Here is a 13,580-nt window from a genome sequence, read left to right as displayed (position 1 = left end):
TCATGCCAAAATGAATTTTTTTTCCTAGGGTTAGGTATTAAGGTATAATAAATTTCTATTTAAAGATATTGTTAGTGCTGTTAAAACATTGACTAACTACTGTTTACTTGCAGGATGTAGCAGCTAATTGTACAATAGAATATTTTGTTCCAGTGGGTTGATCTGCTTTTTCTTTTATAATATAAATATGAAAGCTATATATATATAAATATATATATATATATATATATATATATATATATATATATATATATATATATATATATATATATATATATATATATATATAAATAAAAATAGACTGCTGTGTCTGTCAAACAATTTATCAAGCTTCTTAGAATCATTAGCACTCTAAAGATATCCAGAAGCTTTCTAAATGATGTCTGGCGGTCATTTTATTAGCAAAACTAAATATTCTTAATCATAAAAATATCTTCTGGTATTATACTATCCTTCCTAAGCTCTAAATTCTTCTATATCCTATGTTCTATATCTGTATTTTGTATCCTAAATATAGAAGTAAAAGTAATTGAGAATGAACTGAGTTCATCTGGAAACTTGAGTCAGTAAATTTGCTGTTTACTCTTGTTTAGGACGACTGTTTGAGTTCCCTGGCTCGGTTTGGCTCTGCATGCTGGACTGTCTCCTCTCACTCCACTGTGCAAAATCACTTCATGCGACTGCTGGCGGGTATGTTTGTTTATTTATTTATTTGTCTGTGTATTTCTTTTAGTTTTGTAGTTTTTAGTTCTGTAACTGTGTGTTTGTGCATGCGTGCAGCACTTGTTCCTGATCCCCAGGTGGAAAGTTCCCCCTGCATTCTGGATGTGGACATGTTCCACTTACTGGTGAGCTGACAAGCTTTTTAAATGGTATTTTAGACACCATTATAGTAGAGTCAGATTAAAGTAACATTGTAGTCTGGAATTTAAACCTAAACCTCTATCAAACAGGTTCTTGCCATTTGTTTCTTTAGCTGTAGTCTCTGAATCAGTTTTTTGTGTGTGTGTGTGTGTGTGTGTGTGTGTGTGTGTGTGTGTATGTGTTTGTATGTCAGGTGAGTCTGGTGCTGTCCTATTCAGCGTTACACTGCTTAGACTCCTCAGGTCTGAGTGCGGACACTGCACAGCTGCATCTCCTCCACTTGGTCATTGTGGCTCACCTGGTCCAGATCCTCCTCACCTCTGTGCCAGGTTAGAGCATATTCTACTTACAGCACATACAACTTAACCACAGATGGCGATCTGTTGTTGTCATTTGGTGTGTTTATTGACCTTCATTCTTACAAATCAGTAATAACGTGTTTGTCAATGTCAGTGAATGTTATTTTGGGAGGTTTTTGTTGGGAGTGCTCTCAGGCACAGTCGTGTGGGAGTCAATACTGTGTGGGAATCAATACTAATATTAGCATATTATTAAAACATTAATTTGACAGCCCTTATTAACACTGGTGATGTTTTCACAGAGGAGCTGACCATGGAGCAGGAGAGTGAAGGAATGGAGCGGGAGGAGGAAGAGAGTGTCTGTCTACTCTATAACACCCTAAGGACTCATGTAGGCTGGTGAGACAGCAAAATTATTATTACTAGGGGGCCAAGCACCGAATGTCTGTAGGCACCCTATTGTTATTCTATTTCTTCTCCTTCTTCTTCTTCTTCTTCTTCTTCTTCTGGCTAGGGTGTCTATGGCAGCCCATAGAACCATCTGGTAAAAGGTTGTGAAATTTGGTACACTGATTGGGGAGGGTCTAAGGAAAGTTATGACCAAATTTTGTCCAAGTGCTGCCAACCATCGGGTCAAAGTTGGGCCTAATTTTGAAGTACGTTTATGGTCATAATTTTTTAACCATGTGTCCAAAATTTAAAAGCCAGGCATCCCTGGATTCCCTGAGTTGAGAAGAATTCAACACACCCTATGATAATTTCCGTCTAATTAGATTTTCCACCATCCTGGATTTTGTCAAAAACTGTTTTTTCGCTACTCCTACAACATATTTTGTCTGGTCATAACCGAAATTGGCACGTCATCTTCAGAGTAGGCCTCACAAAATTTATCAAAAGAATTGATACTCCAATCGATTTGCCTGTAATGGGCCAATGAATCTGACAGCGAAGCCACCAGACAGGAAGTGAGGCTGTATCTCAGAAATGGCTCTAACATAAGACTTGGTAGACATCTTCAGACATCTTGCTACTCCTTCTCCAAAATTTGTCCAGTCTTCACCACATTTGGCTCATATCATCTTGAGATCTGTTTGAACAAAAGTTATCAAAGGAATTTTGATATTCAGAACTATTCTCCTGTAACGCACTGGCAAATGCAAAAAACAGGTGAGGGTGTATCTCAGCAATGTATCTACGTATTGTCACGAAACTTGGTAAGTATCTTCAGGACCATGCCCTGACTTTACCCAAGATGTTTTGTGACTGTGCCACCTTGTGATCAATAGCTGTAACAATGTTTTTTTTTTTTTTTCTTTCTTGTATCATTTGAAGAATTTGAGCTAAATTCACAGTTCTTTTTTTTCCTATAATTCCCTGGGGTATCCTGAAGTGGACGCACACCAGCATCTGAAATTCAAGTGTACTTCCTGTTGACCATCTTGGATTTTGTCAGAAACTGTTTTTAAATTTTATTTATTTATTTTTGCCTCTCCTACAAATTATGTCCACACCAAATTTGGAATTCATCTTCAAACCAACCTGGACAAAAGTTATCAAAAGGATGATATTCTAAATTTAATTTTAAGAACTTGTGCTAATTCACAGTTCTACATTCCTATGGTTCCCTAGGGTAAGATGAAGTGAATGCTCATCACCATCTGAATTTCAAGAGTACTGCCTGTTTGCCAATTTGAAGTTCATTGAAACTTGTTTTATTCCTTACAAGAGTTATCAAATATTTGAGTTATCCATATTTTATATGCTTGAATCCCTTTACCTAAAGTAATGGCTTTGCTTTCCTGTGATTGCTTAGGCAACAATTGTAGCATGTCTGTGAATGTGCAGCTCACTGAGTCTGGGTGCTTGGCCCCCGAAAATGCTGCTTGCATCATTTATTATTATTATTATTACTACTATTATTATTATTATTATTATTACTACTATTATTATTGTTAGTATTGTTAGTATTTTAATATCAGTCCCAGGTGCTCTTTCTCACCCTTTCATCAAATAACTCCTTTGTGAGCCTGGGAAAATTAGTGTTTTGAATTCAGTAACATCTTTTACAGAGCTCTAGAAATAATTTTAACACGTGTATGTGTCTTTTAGTAGCCTGCGTGAGGTTAGCTCGGGTTGGCATCTCTGGCGTTGTGTAAAGGCAGGCATCCTGCCCTTCCTCAGAGGAGCTGCTCTGTTCTTCCACCATCTCAATGGAGTTCCCACTCCATCTGAGCTCCATGGTAAGTGCTTCATATTTTTTTTTTGTCACAAACTCGCTTAGCTTCATTTTTACCCTTTCTGTCACAAGTCCAGACTGCAAGCACATTTAGTGTTCAAACTGTACCAGGACTTGCAGGGTTCCACCAGATGGTGTTATCTGACCAAAAGTTGGCCTGACCCTAAATCTCTACAACTTGGGCAAATTTAAATGAAGAGACTTACCTTTATTTGCCAGGTGATTTATCAGATCGCCACAAAGCTGGATAGTCTCATCTATCCAGCTAGTTCCACTTTCTTCCTCTTCATGATTGAAACACAATTCTGCCAAAACATGGAACATGGCCTTGATCACTGGATGAGCTTCACACGCATACAGTATATCGTATATAGTGAAACTGTAGTGAGACTGATCTCTTGTTCTTTCCCTGTCCTCTACTCTAGCTGTAGGTGCTGGTGAATGGGAGGCGCTGTGTGCATATCTCTGTCTGCCCTCCAACCTGCTCCAGCTCTATTATAATCACCGGGAGCTTCTGGATCCCCTGCTTCAGGGGTGAGAAGCTACATAACTGAGTTGGGAAATTACAGGTTTTCTGTGAATGCTGATCATACCATAACATGTGGACATGTGATTGATTGTAATGGCTTGAGTGTGTTTTGTGTCCGTCTGCCCTGCAGGTGGTGCTCACATCCAGGAATGCAGCATTGTCTCCAGTCACCTGAAACCCTTATAAGGTGATCATTCTTTGTTCCTGTCCATAGCCATCTGAACTTTGCTTTAAGATGATGGTTTTAAGACTAAATGGTTTCAATATTTGTTTTATTTTTTTTGCTGTAGTTTTCCTCGGGAATCCAATAAGCTCATTGATTTGCCAGAGGACTACAGTGCACTGATCAACCAAGCTTCCAGCTTCACGTGAGTGTGTGTGTGTGTGTGTGTGTACAATCTGGATTGTGCTGATTTATAATCAGTATCTGCTTACAACAGAGTTCTGGTGGACTTGTCTAGTTACTGCTTTTGTGTTTATAACCTCAGTTGTTTTTGTAGTTGTCCTAAGTCAGGTGGCGATAAGTCTCGTGCTCCAACGCTGTGCTTGGTGTGTGGCACGATGCTGTGCTCTCAGAGCTACTGCTGCCAGACTGAGCTGGAGAGTGAGGATGTTGGAGCATGTACAGCACACACCTTTGCCTGTGGAGCTGGTGTTGGCATTTTCCTCAGGTTAGAAGGAAGATTGCATCTGTGTTGAATCTTATATCTTGTAGGTGCATTGCTTACCTGTTTGTGTCAGGGCTGGGCATTAGGGCAGTTTACTCAGCAATAATCCCAACGATCACTCAGTTTGGGATGGAAGACGCAAAACTTCTAAATAAGAAAAGTAACAGCAGCCTGCCAGAAATACTCTGGCTAACACTTTAATTTGAAGTTTCATAAGAAACTATTTATAAGCAAGGCACATGTAGTTTACTAATTAAAGATTATGTAATGATTGATTAATTGATAAAATATTAATAAGTTATATAACATGTTTCATTTTAAAATGCCTGTTATGTAATGTATTAATATTTAGGTTTCATTTTTAAAGCTAAAATAATTTTCTTCATTTAAAAAATGTATTTTTAATTTTTTAATAAATGACTTCTTAGACTAGTGGGCCTTCACCCTGTCCTAGTAATTCTCTGTGCTGCACAGTTTCAAGCTTCTGTTCCTCCCAATAATACTCAACATCTCAATGAGCCTGTGAGCCGTTTGTGAGCTGGATCAGGTGTATTTTCAGCAGAGGAAAACTTGAATCTTTGCAAGGCTGTGCATCTCTTGGCTTGGAATTGGGCATTTCTGCTGATTTATTTTAAATATTCGTTTTTAAGTTGCTGAAGTAACATATTTATGTTTGCTAATATACTAGATTTAGAAGAAATCTTTCATTAATGAACTACATATTACTTTCTTGTAGTTTATTACCATACCTTTAATTAAAATTTTACCATACTCTAAATTATGAATCTAGTGAATGGCATATATATATATTGATTTTTAGGCATTGTCAAGCCCTAGGTTGCAGTATGTGAGACTCTGCAGTCTTTTACAGGGTGAGGGAGAGTCAGGTTCTCTTCCTGGCTGGAAAGACTAAGGGCTGTTTTTATGCTCCCCCATACCTCGATGACTATGGAGAAACAGACCAAGGGCTCAGGTGAGAAATCATGCATGGCACCCAATGTGCCTTGTAAAGTTAGTGTGTAAAACACAGTTTATATTATCTGTTCTCTTTCCCTCCCAGACGGGGGAACCCTTTACACCTGTGCCACGAGCGCTACAGAAAGATTCAGAAGCTCTGGCGCCAGCACAGCATCACAGAGGAGATCGGTCATGCCCAAGAAGCTAATCAGACTCTGGTTGGCATTGACTGGCAGCACCTGTGATATCACTTCCTGAGAGGTCCTGGAGTTTCTTGGCTAATGCCAAATCTAAACTAACCAGGGACCTGCACATTTACGCCAGAGGTTGCCACATCAATGCCGCCTCTCGCACACTCCTTTCCTTCCTTATGTTTCTTTTTTCTCCCTTTGAGTGGATGAATGCATGGCTTTTTTTTCTGTCTTTTTTGGGAGGTGTTCTTACCTCTTACTTTATTATTTGATCTAAATTGATATTTAAAAATAAAAGTAAAAAACAAACATATTGCCAAGGTATTTAACTGCAAAATGATACTTTCTCCTGTAGCATAGGCTCTCAAAGTAACTGAGAGAACTGAGAAAAGCTATTTAAGTTCTGTCTGTCCCTGACACTATTAACTTATTTTATGCTCTTTCAGCTCAAGTATTGTTTACTGCACAGATGCAGTTCTCAGATTGCTTTAATATTGAATAATGCTGGTGTTCTCTCCAAGGCAAGCACAATGTTCCTCAATGACCCTTGGGTCTCAATAGTAGCCATAATGGAATGGCGCCATCTTCAGGTCATATGGCCTACTCCCTTTCTCCCTATTCCCTGTCACTGCAATATCTCTGCTGAGGGCACCCAGCAACTGAATGCTCAGTGAAGCAAATGTAAGCCAACCTGAGGAAATCTGGGAGTGCACAAGTGTCACATGTGTCTGTGAGTGCCTGTAGCGTGTGTGCTTTGTGTGCTTGTAAGGCCGGTGTGTTTATAGTGTGATGGATTTATATGGTTGTCTAAGTGAACAGAATTAATTTAACACCGTTGTCAATTTTGCAACCTGTTTTTGTTAAATGTTATTTATGTGTAGCTTTGTGAAAATTCATCATGGCAGACCTCCACTTTGGGGAAATATGTTTTGGATTTTGCTTATGTGGTTGAGGAAGCTTATTACACCTACTGACTTAACGTGTGTGTGTGTGTGTGTGTGTGTGTGTGTGTGTGTGTGCACGTGTAGTTTCAGACATTTTAAGTCTTTGAGCTACAACAGCAGTTTTGTTTAAAAAACGAACAACAATAAAAAAAATTTAAAAAAAACACAGAAAAACCTAATATACTTGCTTCACATGTTGATCCCATGATCCTCTATGATAAACAGAATCAGGGGACAAACCATGTGATGGTGATTTCTTAACATTAAGTTGATCAAATTACTAACATTGGCAGATGTGAAATTACTTCCTGCCTAATGTGATAAAGAAAATCAAATTACAAGCCCCCCAATGTTATTAGCAGGACTTCTTGAGAAATATCCAGGAAACGAAAGGGTGCTAGGGCTAAATATAAAAGTATAAACTCATGACTCAGTTTAAGTGACGGCAAGATATTGTCTTAGAAGTTGTAATGATTCTGAAGCTTATTGACATGACGTTGAAAAGTTGTGGAGTGTCCACTCAAACAGGACTATTGTCCCGAAGCATGTGTACGTGTGCGCACACACTCAAAGTCTCAACAGGGTTCCCTGGGGTTTCTCACAGTAAGCATGTTTCCTGTGTTGAGGTTTAATTGGAATCCAGCGTCAAAGACTTACTTGTTAATATGTGAATTATTGTATAAATGGATACATTGTACAATATTGTAAAACAAAAAAAAATAAAATAAGAAAGGAATGAGAGATGTTAGTGTGAGTGTATATGGTTGTGTGTGATGGCTTTTGTTCAGCAGATTATCCATGGCCTTACTGTGTGTGTGAGTAGTGTAATCGTATTGGTCAATCCATGACTCTTATCACGTATTATCAATTTTACTGTCCACAGCTGCTCTTCAGTGTGCCCCAGTTCTGTCATCTCCTTTTGCTCATCCAGAAAACAAAGATGATTAAAGGGTGATAGTGAAGCTCCAAACAGTATGTAAGGAAGTTACTCTTCATTTTGTTTAACAGAATTAACTACAGTAGTAATGAAGTGGACGATTGTGGTAACACTTTGTTCTTGTCCCTAAGTTTAACAGGTATTTTGTAAGAGGGTAGTTGTGTTACTAATTGTCCTTGGTAGTTCTTAAATGTTAAGGGAATTGGTCTGCTGCTGTTGTGCAGAATGTAAAACAGTAAGGAAATTGATGTCTCGGGTAAGTTTGATATTGAATATGTGATCATAAGTACTGTGTTTCCTCAATCAGCATTGCAGGATTTAACAGTGGTTGTTCATAACAGTCTAATAAGCTTCCTGTGGAGAGAGAGATTTGTCTGCTCTGCTGGAGATCCCAAGGTGCCTTTGTCCTGTATCTGCGTCAGAGTTACTCGTCCCTTCACCGACCGAGGTGAAGCTCTATCAAAGCAGCTTACCTACACTCATCTCCTCTCTCACTGCTTATAGGCTTTATGGCTGAAGACAACTCAAGATGACAGATGCCCTCTTACTTTTCTGTCTTAAATGCCCATGGACAGTGGTTTGGAAGTATGTCCTGCTAAGAGTTATGGACAGAAGACCAACATTTAATGACAGAAAAAAATGGCTAAATGGTTACACATTCTTGGGTTGGTTTTTAACAACTGAAGATTTTTATCTGGCATATAAATGACTCTTCCCGGTTTTAACTGTAAAACAGAAGCACCCAGCGCTCCATTAGGAGACACTCATCCATTCTTTATCCTATGATTTAAAGCTGAACACCCACTGAGTGTCCCAACACCCTCCTTACCTTACTCAAACATCTTGGATCTGATCGTTCTGTCCTACATGTCTACTTGAGAACCTTTGGTAAAGAAGAGCTGTTGCAGTTTTTTCATAGATGTGCTTAAAGCATGTCATGTCAGGAAGTGCAATGAATAATAGAATAACAAACCAGATACATCTGTTTAAACAGTTTTATCATGCACACTTCTCTACATGTTCATTCCAACATTAAGACTGTACAGTGAAAAGTTCAAATGCACAAAAAAGTCCAAATTACAAATGTGGTCACACGAAATACAACATAAACACAACTGGTAATGATTTGACCAAAGAGTAAGCTGTCAAATATTCTGCTTTAAATTTTTAACTATCGAAATCATGTAAAAAAAAAAAAAAGAAAAAAAGGTTTTTCACCTTCCTCAAAGTCTAGCTCAGATCTCAGATATGTCATTTACTTCTATACCTCGTTGAGATACTTATCCCAAGAGGATCACACACTGATGGGAATGCTGCATCATTCATTCCTTTATAATTAATTAATTTCATCATGATCCTGATTTAAATTGTCAAGCTGTGCTAGTGTTGCACATTTACTCAAACAGCAGTGTTTGAGAAAAACCTGGACACCAGTCAGAGGCCATATTTACTTCACTAGCTTTTGAAAGGCCCCCCCCCAAAAAAATTATTATATTATAATAATGCAATAAAAGGTCAAAAGGATATGTGCCTTAATGGTGTTAGCCCTTTGGATTTGGACAAGGTCATGTGAGGGTCATCACCACTATGTTTTTGGCCCTTCCTGAACCCTGATTGTCTGGGGGCAAGAGACAACATAAATATTTAGCCTAAATATTCTCTGACCTTCATTTTTTTCCCACAACAAATATACATCTTTTTAAAATTAAACTCCATTTTATGTTATTTAAATTCATATTTACATGTCAATATGAACATTCACATTTACATTTTTTCAGTTAGTGCTCAATGCATTTAAAGGTTCATTAAGGATCTGTTACTTTTGTTCACTTCTGGTTGTACAACCCATCAGTACAATATATTTACGAGTGCTTAAGTGAATGCGTGTCAATGTTTGTAGGAATTTGTTTGTAGAATCTTTGATTCTGCTTATAGGATGGTTTCAGTCCCAGGTGTGTGTTTGTGTGTGTGTGAGCTGCTCAGCTGGCACTGGCAGCAGCCTCAGCCCCCTCCACCTGGTTCTTTTTGCCAAGTGATGTTATCTTCTGCAGGACCTCAGATACAGTCTCTTTCACACTCTTTTCCAGCAGCCAACCTTCACTCTCACTCTCGGGGTTCTCTGGGTTTGTCAGGGTCTCCAAAGAGGTTGTCAGGTATTTCAGTCCCACCATATCTGCAGCCTACAACAAAGTTGCAAATACAAAAACTAAAAAAGGCTCTTTCAGTGTCGAATAGTTGTATGATTATGTAAGCGACTGCCCTACTTGCTGTACTTACTCATGCTGGGTTAATCTCAGGATTCATTATTAACTAACCTAAATATTTTCCTGACCTCACATGGTCTTACTATTTTTGACCAACATACCAACAACATTTTTCCACCTTCATCCACTGGGTCACCCTTTTATATGTTTAATCCAGGAAGAGTGTCTGGGGTTCTGGTGAATCTTAAACCGTATGAGATACTCACACTTGGTGTCACATCAGTGCTTATGTAACCACAAACAGACAGGATTCTTTCAATCGACTTGATCATGACCTAAACACTATGGCAAGTGTTATCCACAAAGGGCTGGTGTGGCTACATGTTTTCATTCCAACCAAGCAGGAGCCATACGTGATTACACTTGTCTAATCAGTTCACCTTGGAGTCCAATCAACTAACAAGCGTACCTCATATTAGGCTGGAATGAAAACCTGCAACTACAACAACCCTTGCATTATGGTATGAAGTTATAGTATGAATTTCATTCCTGAATGCCAACTAGCCAATGTTTTATTCATTATTATTATGTTAGTATTTTGGTTGAGGGTTCATTGAAGTACCATATTCTCACTCACCTGCAAGACCATGACTAGCAGCACAAAAGCCCCAATGCTGTTCATCATCCCCCCATAGTAGGAGACCAGGGCTTCACGGCAGCCTCGAGTCCAGATGTTTAGTTCTTCGGTGTGATGGTCGTAGTCATAGTGAGCCGAGTTATTGGTCAGATGGTGCTGGATGCAGGGCCGTGGAGAACCAGGGTTGCAACAGCTAAAGGGAACGCTGTCCATAAGGTATTTACCTTCTACGTTGCTTGTGATACGACTGTGGAAACATAAGAACCATACACTTAATAGCTCTAAATTATAAATTATAATTATAATAAGGCCTGAATTATTTAAAAACAAAAAACCTGTCTTGCCCTATGAGACGGTTATTAAATAATAGGCTTGATATTGAGACCCAAAATACAACTTTCCCTGATTTTATTTATATTATGAAAGTGTGTTATTGCATTATTTACAAATGGGTGACAAACGAATGGAAAAACCCACATCAGTGTCTTAGTAAGATGTCGATGGTGGTGGAGAGCTCTTTCTAACACATCAGTCCAAAATATCCCATTGGTGTTTGAGTTGAGATGTGGTGACTGCAACGGCCATAGCATATAATTTACATCATTTACATACTTTTCAAACCATTCAGTGAACCCTCATGCCCTGTGCATAGGGGCGTTGTTATCCTGGGAGAGACCACTCCCCATCAGGATAGAAATGTTTCATCATAGTGACCTTTCCCTTGAAGGATGCAAGTGGACCCAAACCATGCCAGCAATATTTTCCTTTAAATTGACACCCTTCTGTATTTTAAAATGGTTCCACAAACCTGCAAAAACATTGTGTTGATTACTTGACCTTTAGCCTTTTTCAAATCACATTAGTGGAAGTTATTACATTTTATGTGTAATGACTGAATAAATTATTTTGAGTATAGAATTGAAAATAATTTAGTCAAAAGGTTTTTTTTTCATATCTGGTTTCAGAGCTCAGTGGATTAGTGTGGAAATCTCAGATTGTGTGAAATGAGCAGCTCTAAATCAGATCTATTGATAGAATCAATTGCAAGGGCTAATGTGCATTTAAAAGTTGTGCATTTTATAATCACTGAAATACTCTATGTAGTCACAAAAATTTTTCTTTTTCATAGATTCAGCAAATATTTCTCATTCCTCTAGTTTACCTAGTTAACACCATCTGAAATGGACATTACACAATGGACTCCACTTAATTCTTATAAACTATTGTCTGCAATGTCCTACCTTTGTGCTAGTTTAATGAATTATTAAAGGTAAAAGCACTCACTCTTTGACCTCATCATTGCTGAAGTCCAGGTAGCGGTTGCTAACCCACTGGATCTCAAACCAGTCCCTAAAGTTGTTGTTGCCACAGCAACGGAACTCAATCTGGGTCATGTCCAGCGTCCTCTTCATGAAGCACCGTCCTGGGGTGTCTGTGTCTTTGTAATATTTCATCCCATTTTTTAGACCTTCAGCCAGGGCAAAATGTAGAGAGATCTGCATCAGGAAGCAAAGCAGAGCTATGATGAAGAGGATGATGGAGAAGGCAAAGCATCCGCACAGGTAATTCTTCACCATGGGCTTCCACTTGGAAAACTTGGCTGAATCAAGTGAGTCATGGCACACTTTGCCACCGAAAACATTGATGCCGCAGGCAGCAAGGCCTACCAGGATGAGCAGGTTGGGTACAAAATGACTCTCATTATTGTCCATCATCTCACTCCTTTTGCGAAGTTCAATCTTGAAGAAAAGCCCCATGCTGAAGATGAGGATCCCACCCATAACCGCGAGCCAGTACAGGAGCCACAGTCCCTGGGCCAGTTTGATTCGCTTGGCCAAGTCAAATTTTATAACCATCAAAGCCATGTTTTTTTCTTGATTTGTTATCTGTCAAATATTCAGTCTTTAGTGGAAGATTACGTGTTCTCACTATCAAAAATGTTTTCAAAAAAAATTGCACTTCACCAGCTTAGTTTTGTTTTCTATTCCAGAATGGTGCTACCACAGATGCCATGCCAATAATTCCCCTCTTCATCTTCATTCTGACCACCCAGAACTCATGGAGATCCATAGTGTCAGCAAGTAGAGATCTCTACCAAGGACCAAATTTTGCATAAAATTGACCAAAATGTAACAGTTCCTCTTCCTGAAAAAAAGAGGTGACCAGTTGAGGCATCAAGTGATTGAAGCAGTGTGTTGCTCTACGTCATGCTAAACCCTTCTAATCAGCCTTGATCTCATTTTCAGGAGATGAACCTTGGGTTGTAATCCCTCATCTTTCTGTGTAATTGGTTAGTTGCTTTAGTTTCTCCTGCTAAACAGCGCAGTGGGAGGAGAGTTACTCTGAGGAACCTTAGCCTATTGCATCCTCCATCATGTACATACAGCATGATGTAGATAGGTGGTCTGAAAACAAAATGAGCAGAAATCCCATGAACACAGCGCATTCCAGGAAAATGCAGAGGGAAATGTGTCAAAATGTTGAAATACTTTTGTGATGTAGACATCGTCAATAGAATAGGATCAGCTCACGCAGAACTGTCTTAGAATCCTTTATTAAACGTAGTGATGGTTACATGGCATCTATTGGCTGTCATTCTCAGAGGACCCTGCCTACAGTCACATCTCAGTTCATATGCAGTGTTACTGTTTATCTGTCATGTACAAGTACAGCCAGGTGAATGCAAGTATGTACAGCAGGTCTAGTCACATTTCCCTTTTTTAATGAAAACAGTTCTATTTACTTGCTTTTCAAGGAAGACCTATTCAGCAAAAATCTGCACACTTATATAAAATAAAATAAAAATACTAGACACTAAAACACAGCTCTGTCCTGCACAACATGGAACCATGTGGTACAAAAAAGTGTCCATGAAAAAAAAAAAAAAAAGTGTCAAGAATCAAACACAGTTAAACACACACACACACATATTATATATATATATATATATATATATATATATATATATATATATATATATAAAATCAGGTCCAGAAGTATTTGGACAGTGACAGAGTTTTTGTGATTTTGCCTTTATTTACCACCACAATAAAACATTCAAGATGTGATCGAAGTGTAGGCTTTCAGCTTTATTTTAAGAGGTTCCACAAAAAT

At 38.5% G+C, this 13,580-nt stretch overlaps 2 protein-coding genes across 5 annotated transcripts in view; one reads left to right on the top strand and one right to left on the bottom strand.

The window, feature by feature from the left end:
• ubr2 (ubiquitin protein ligase E3 component n-recognin 2) overlaps positions 1-7,429 on the top strand; it is a 32,451-nt gene extending 25,022 nt beyond the window's left edge. For 3 of the 4 annotated variants that reach the window (XM_053232892.1, XM_034302709.2, XM_034302708.2), the window contains exons 37-47: positions 594-690; positions 781-848; positions 1,058-1,193; positions 1,466-1,562; positions 3,273-3,403; positions 3,825-3,933; positions 4,059-4,115; positions 4,219-4,296; positions 4,429-4,599; positions 5,468-5,569; positions 5,657-7,429. In XM_053232892.1, coding sequence (XP_053088867.1) covers positions 594-690; positions 781-848; positions 1,058-1,193; positions 1,466-1,562; positions 3,273-3,403; positions 3,825-3,933; positions 4,059-4,115; positions 4,219-4,296; positions 4,429-4,599; positions 5,468-5,569; positions 5,657-5,798 — 1,188 coding nt within the window. In that variant the 3' untranslated portion in view covers positions 5,799-7,429. The remainder of the gene's footprint in view (positions 1-593; positions 691-780; positions 849-1,057; positions 1,194-1,465; positions 1,563-3,272; positions 3,404-3,824; positions 3,934-4,058; positions 4,116-4,218; positions 4,297-4,428; positions 4,600-5,467; positions 5,570-5,656) is intronic. The other variant, XM_034302711.2, reaches the window with a different exon arrangement.
• A 1,229-nt stretch (positions 7,430-8,658) lies between these two features.
• Positions 8,659-13,296, bottom strand: prph2b (peripherin 2b (retinal degeneration, slow)). The gene is made up of 3 exons (XM_026943156.3): positions 11,751-13,296; positions 10,467-10,713; positions 8,659-9,805 (listed from the first exon to the last, which is right to left on the bottom strand). Exons 1-3 carry the CDS (start codon positions 12,329-12,331, stop codon positions 9,605-9,607), a joined length of 1,029 nt encoding a protein of 342 aa, XP_026798957.1. The 5' UTR covers positions 12,332-13,296; the 3' UTR covers positions 8,659-9,604.
• Positions 13,297-13,580: the final 284 nt, after the last annotated feature.

This window comes from Pangasianodon hypophthalmus, chromosome 3 (genome assembly GCF_027358585.1).
Source record: "Pangasianodon hypophthalmus isolate fPanHyp1 chromosome 3, fPanHyp1.pri, whole genome shotgun sequence".
NCBI lineage: Eukaryota > Metazoa > Chordata > Actinopteri > Siluriformes > Pangasiidae > Pangasianodon > Pangasianodon hypophthalmus.
This window is presented reverse-complemented; position numbering and strand designations above follow the sequence as displayed.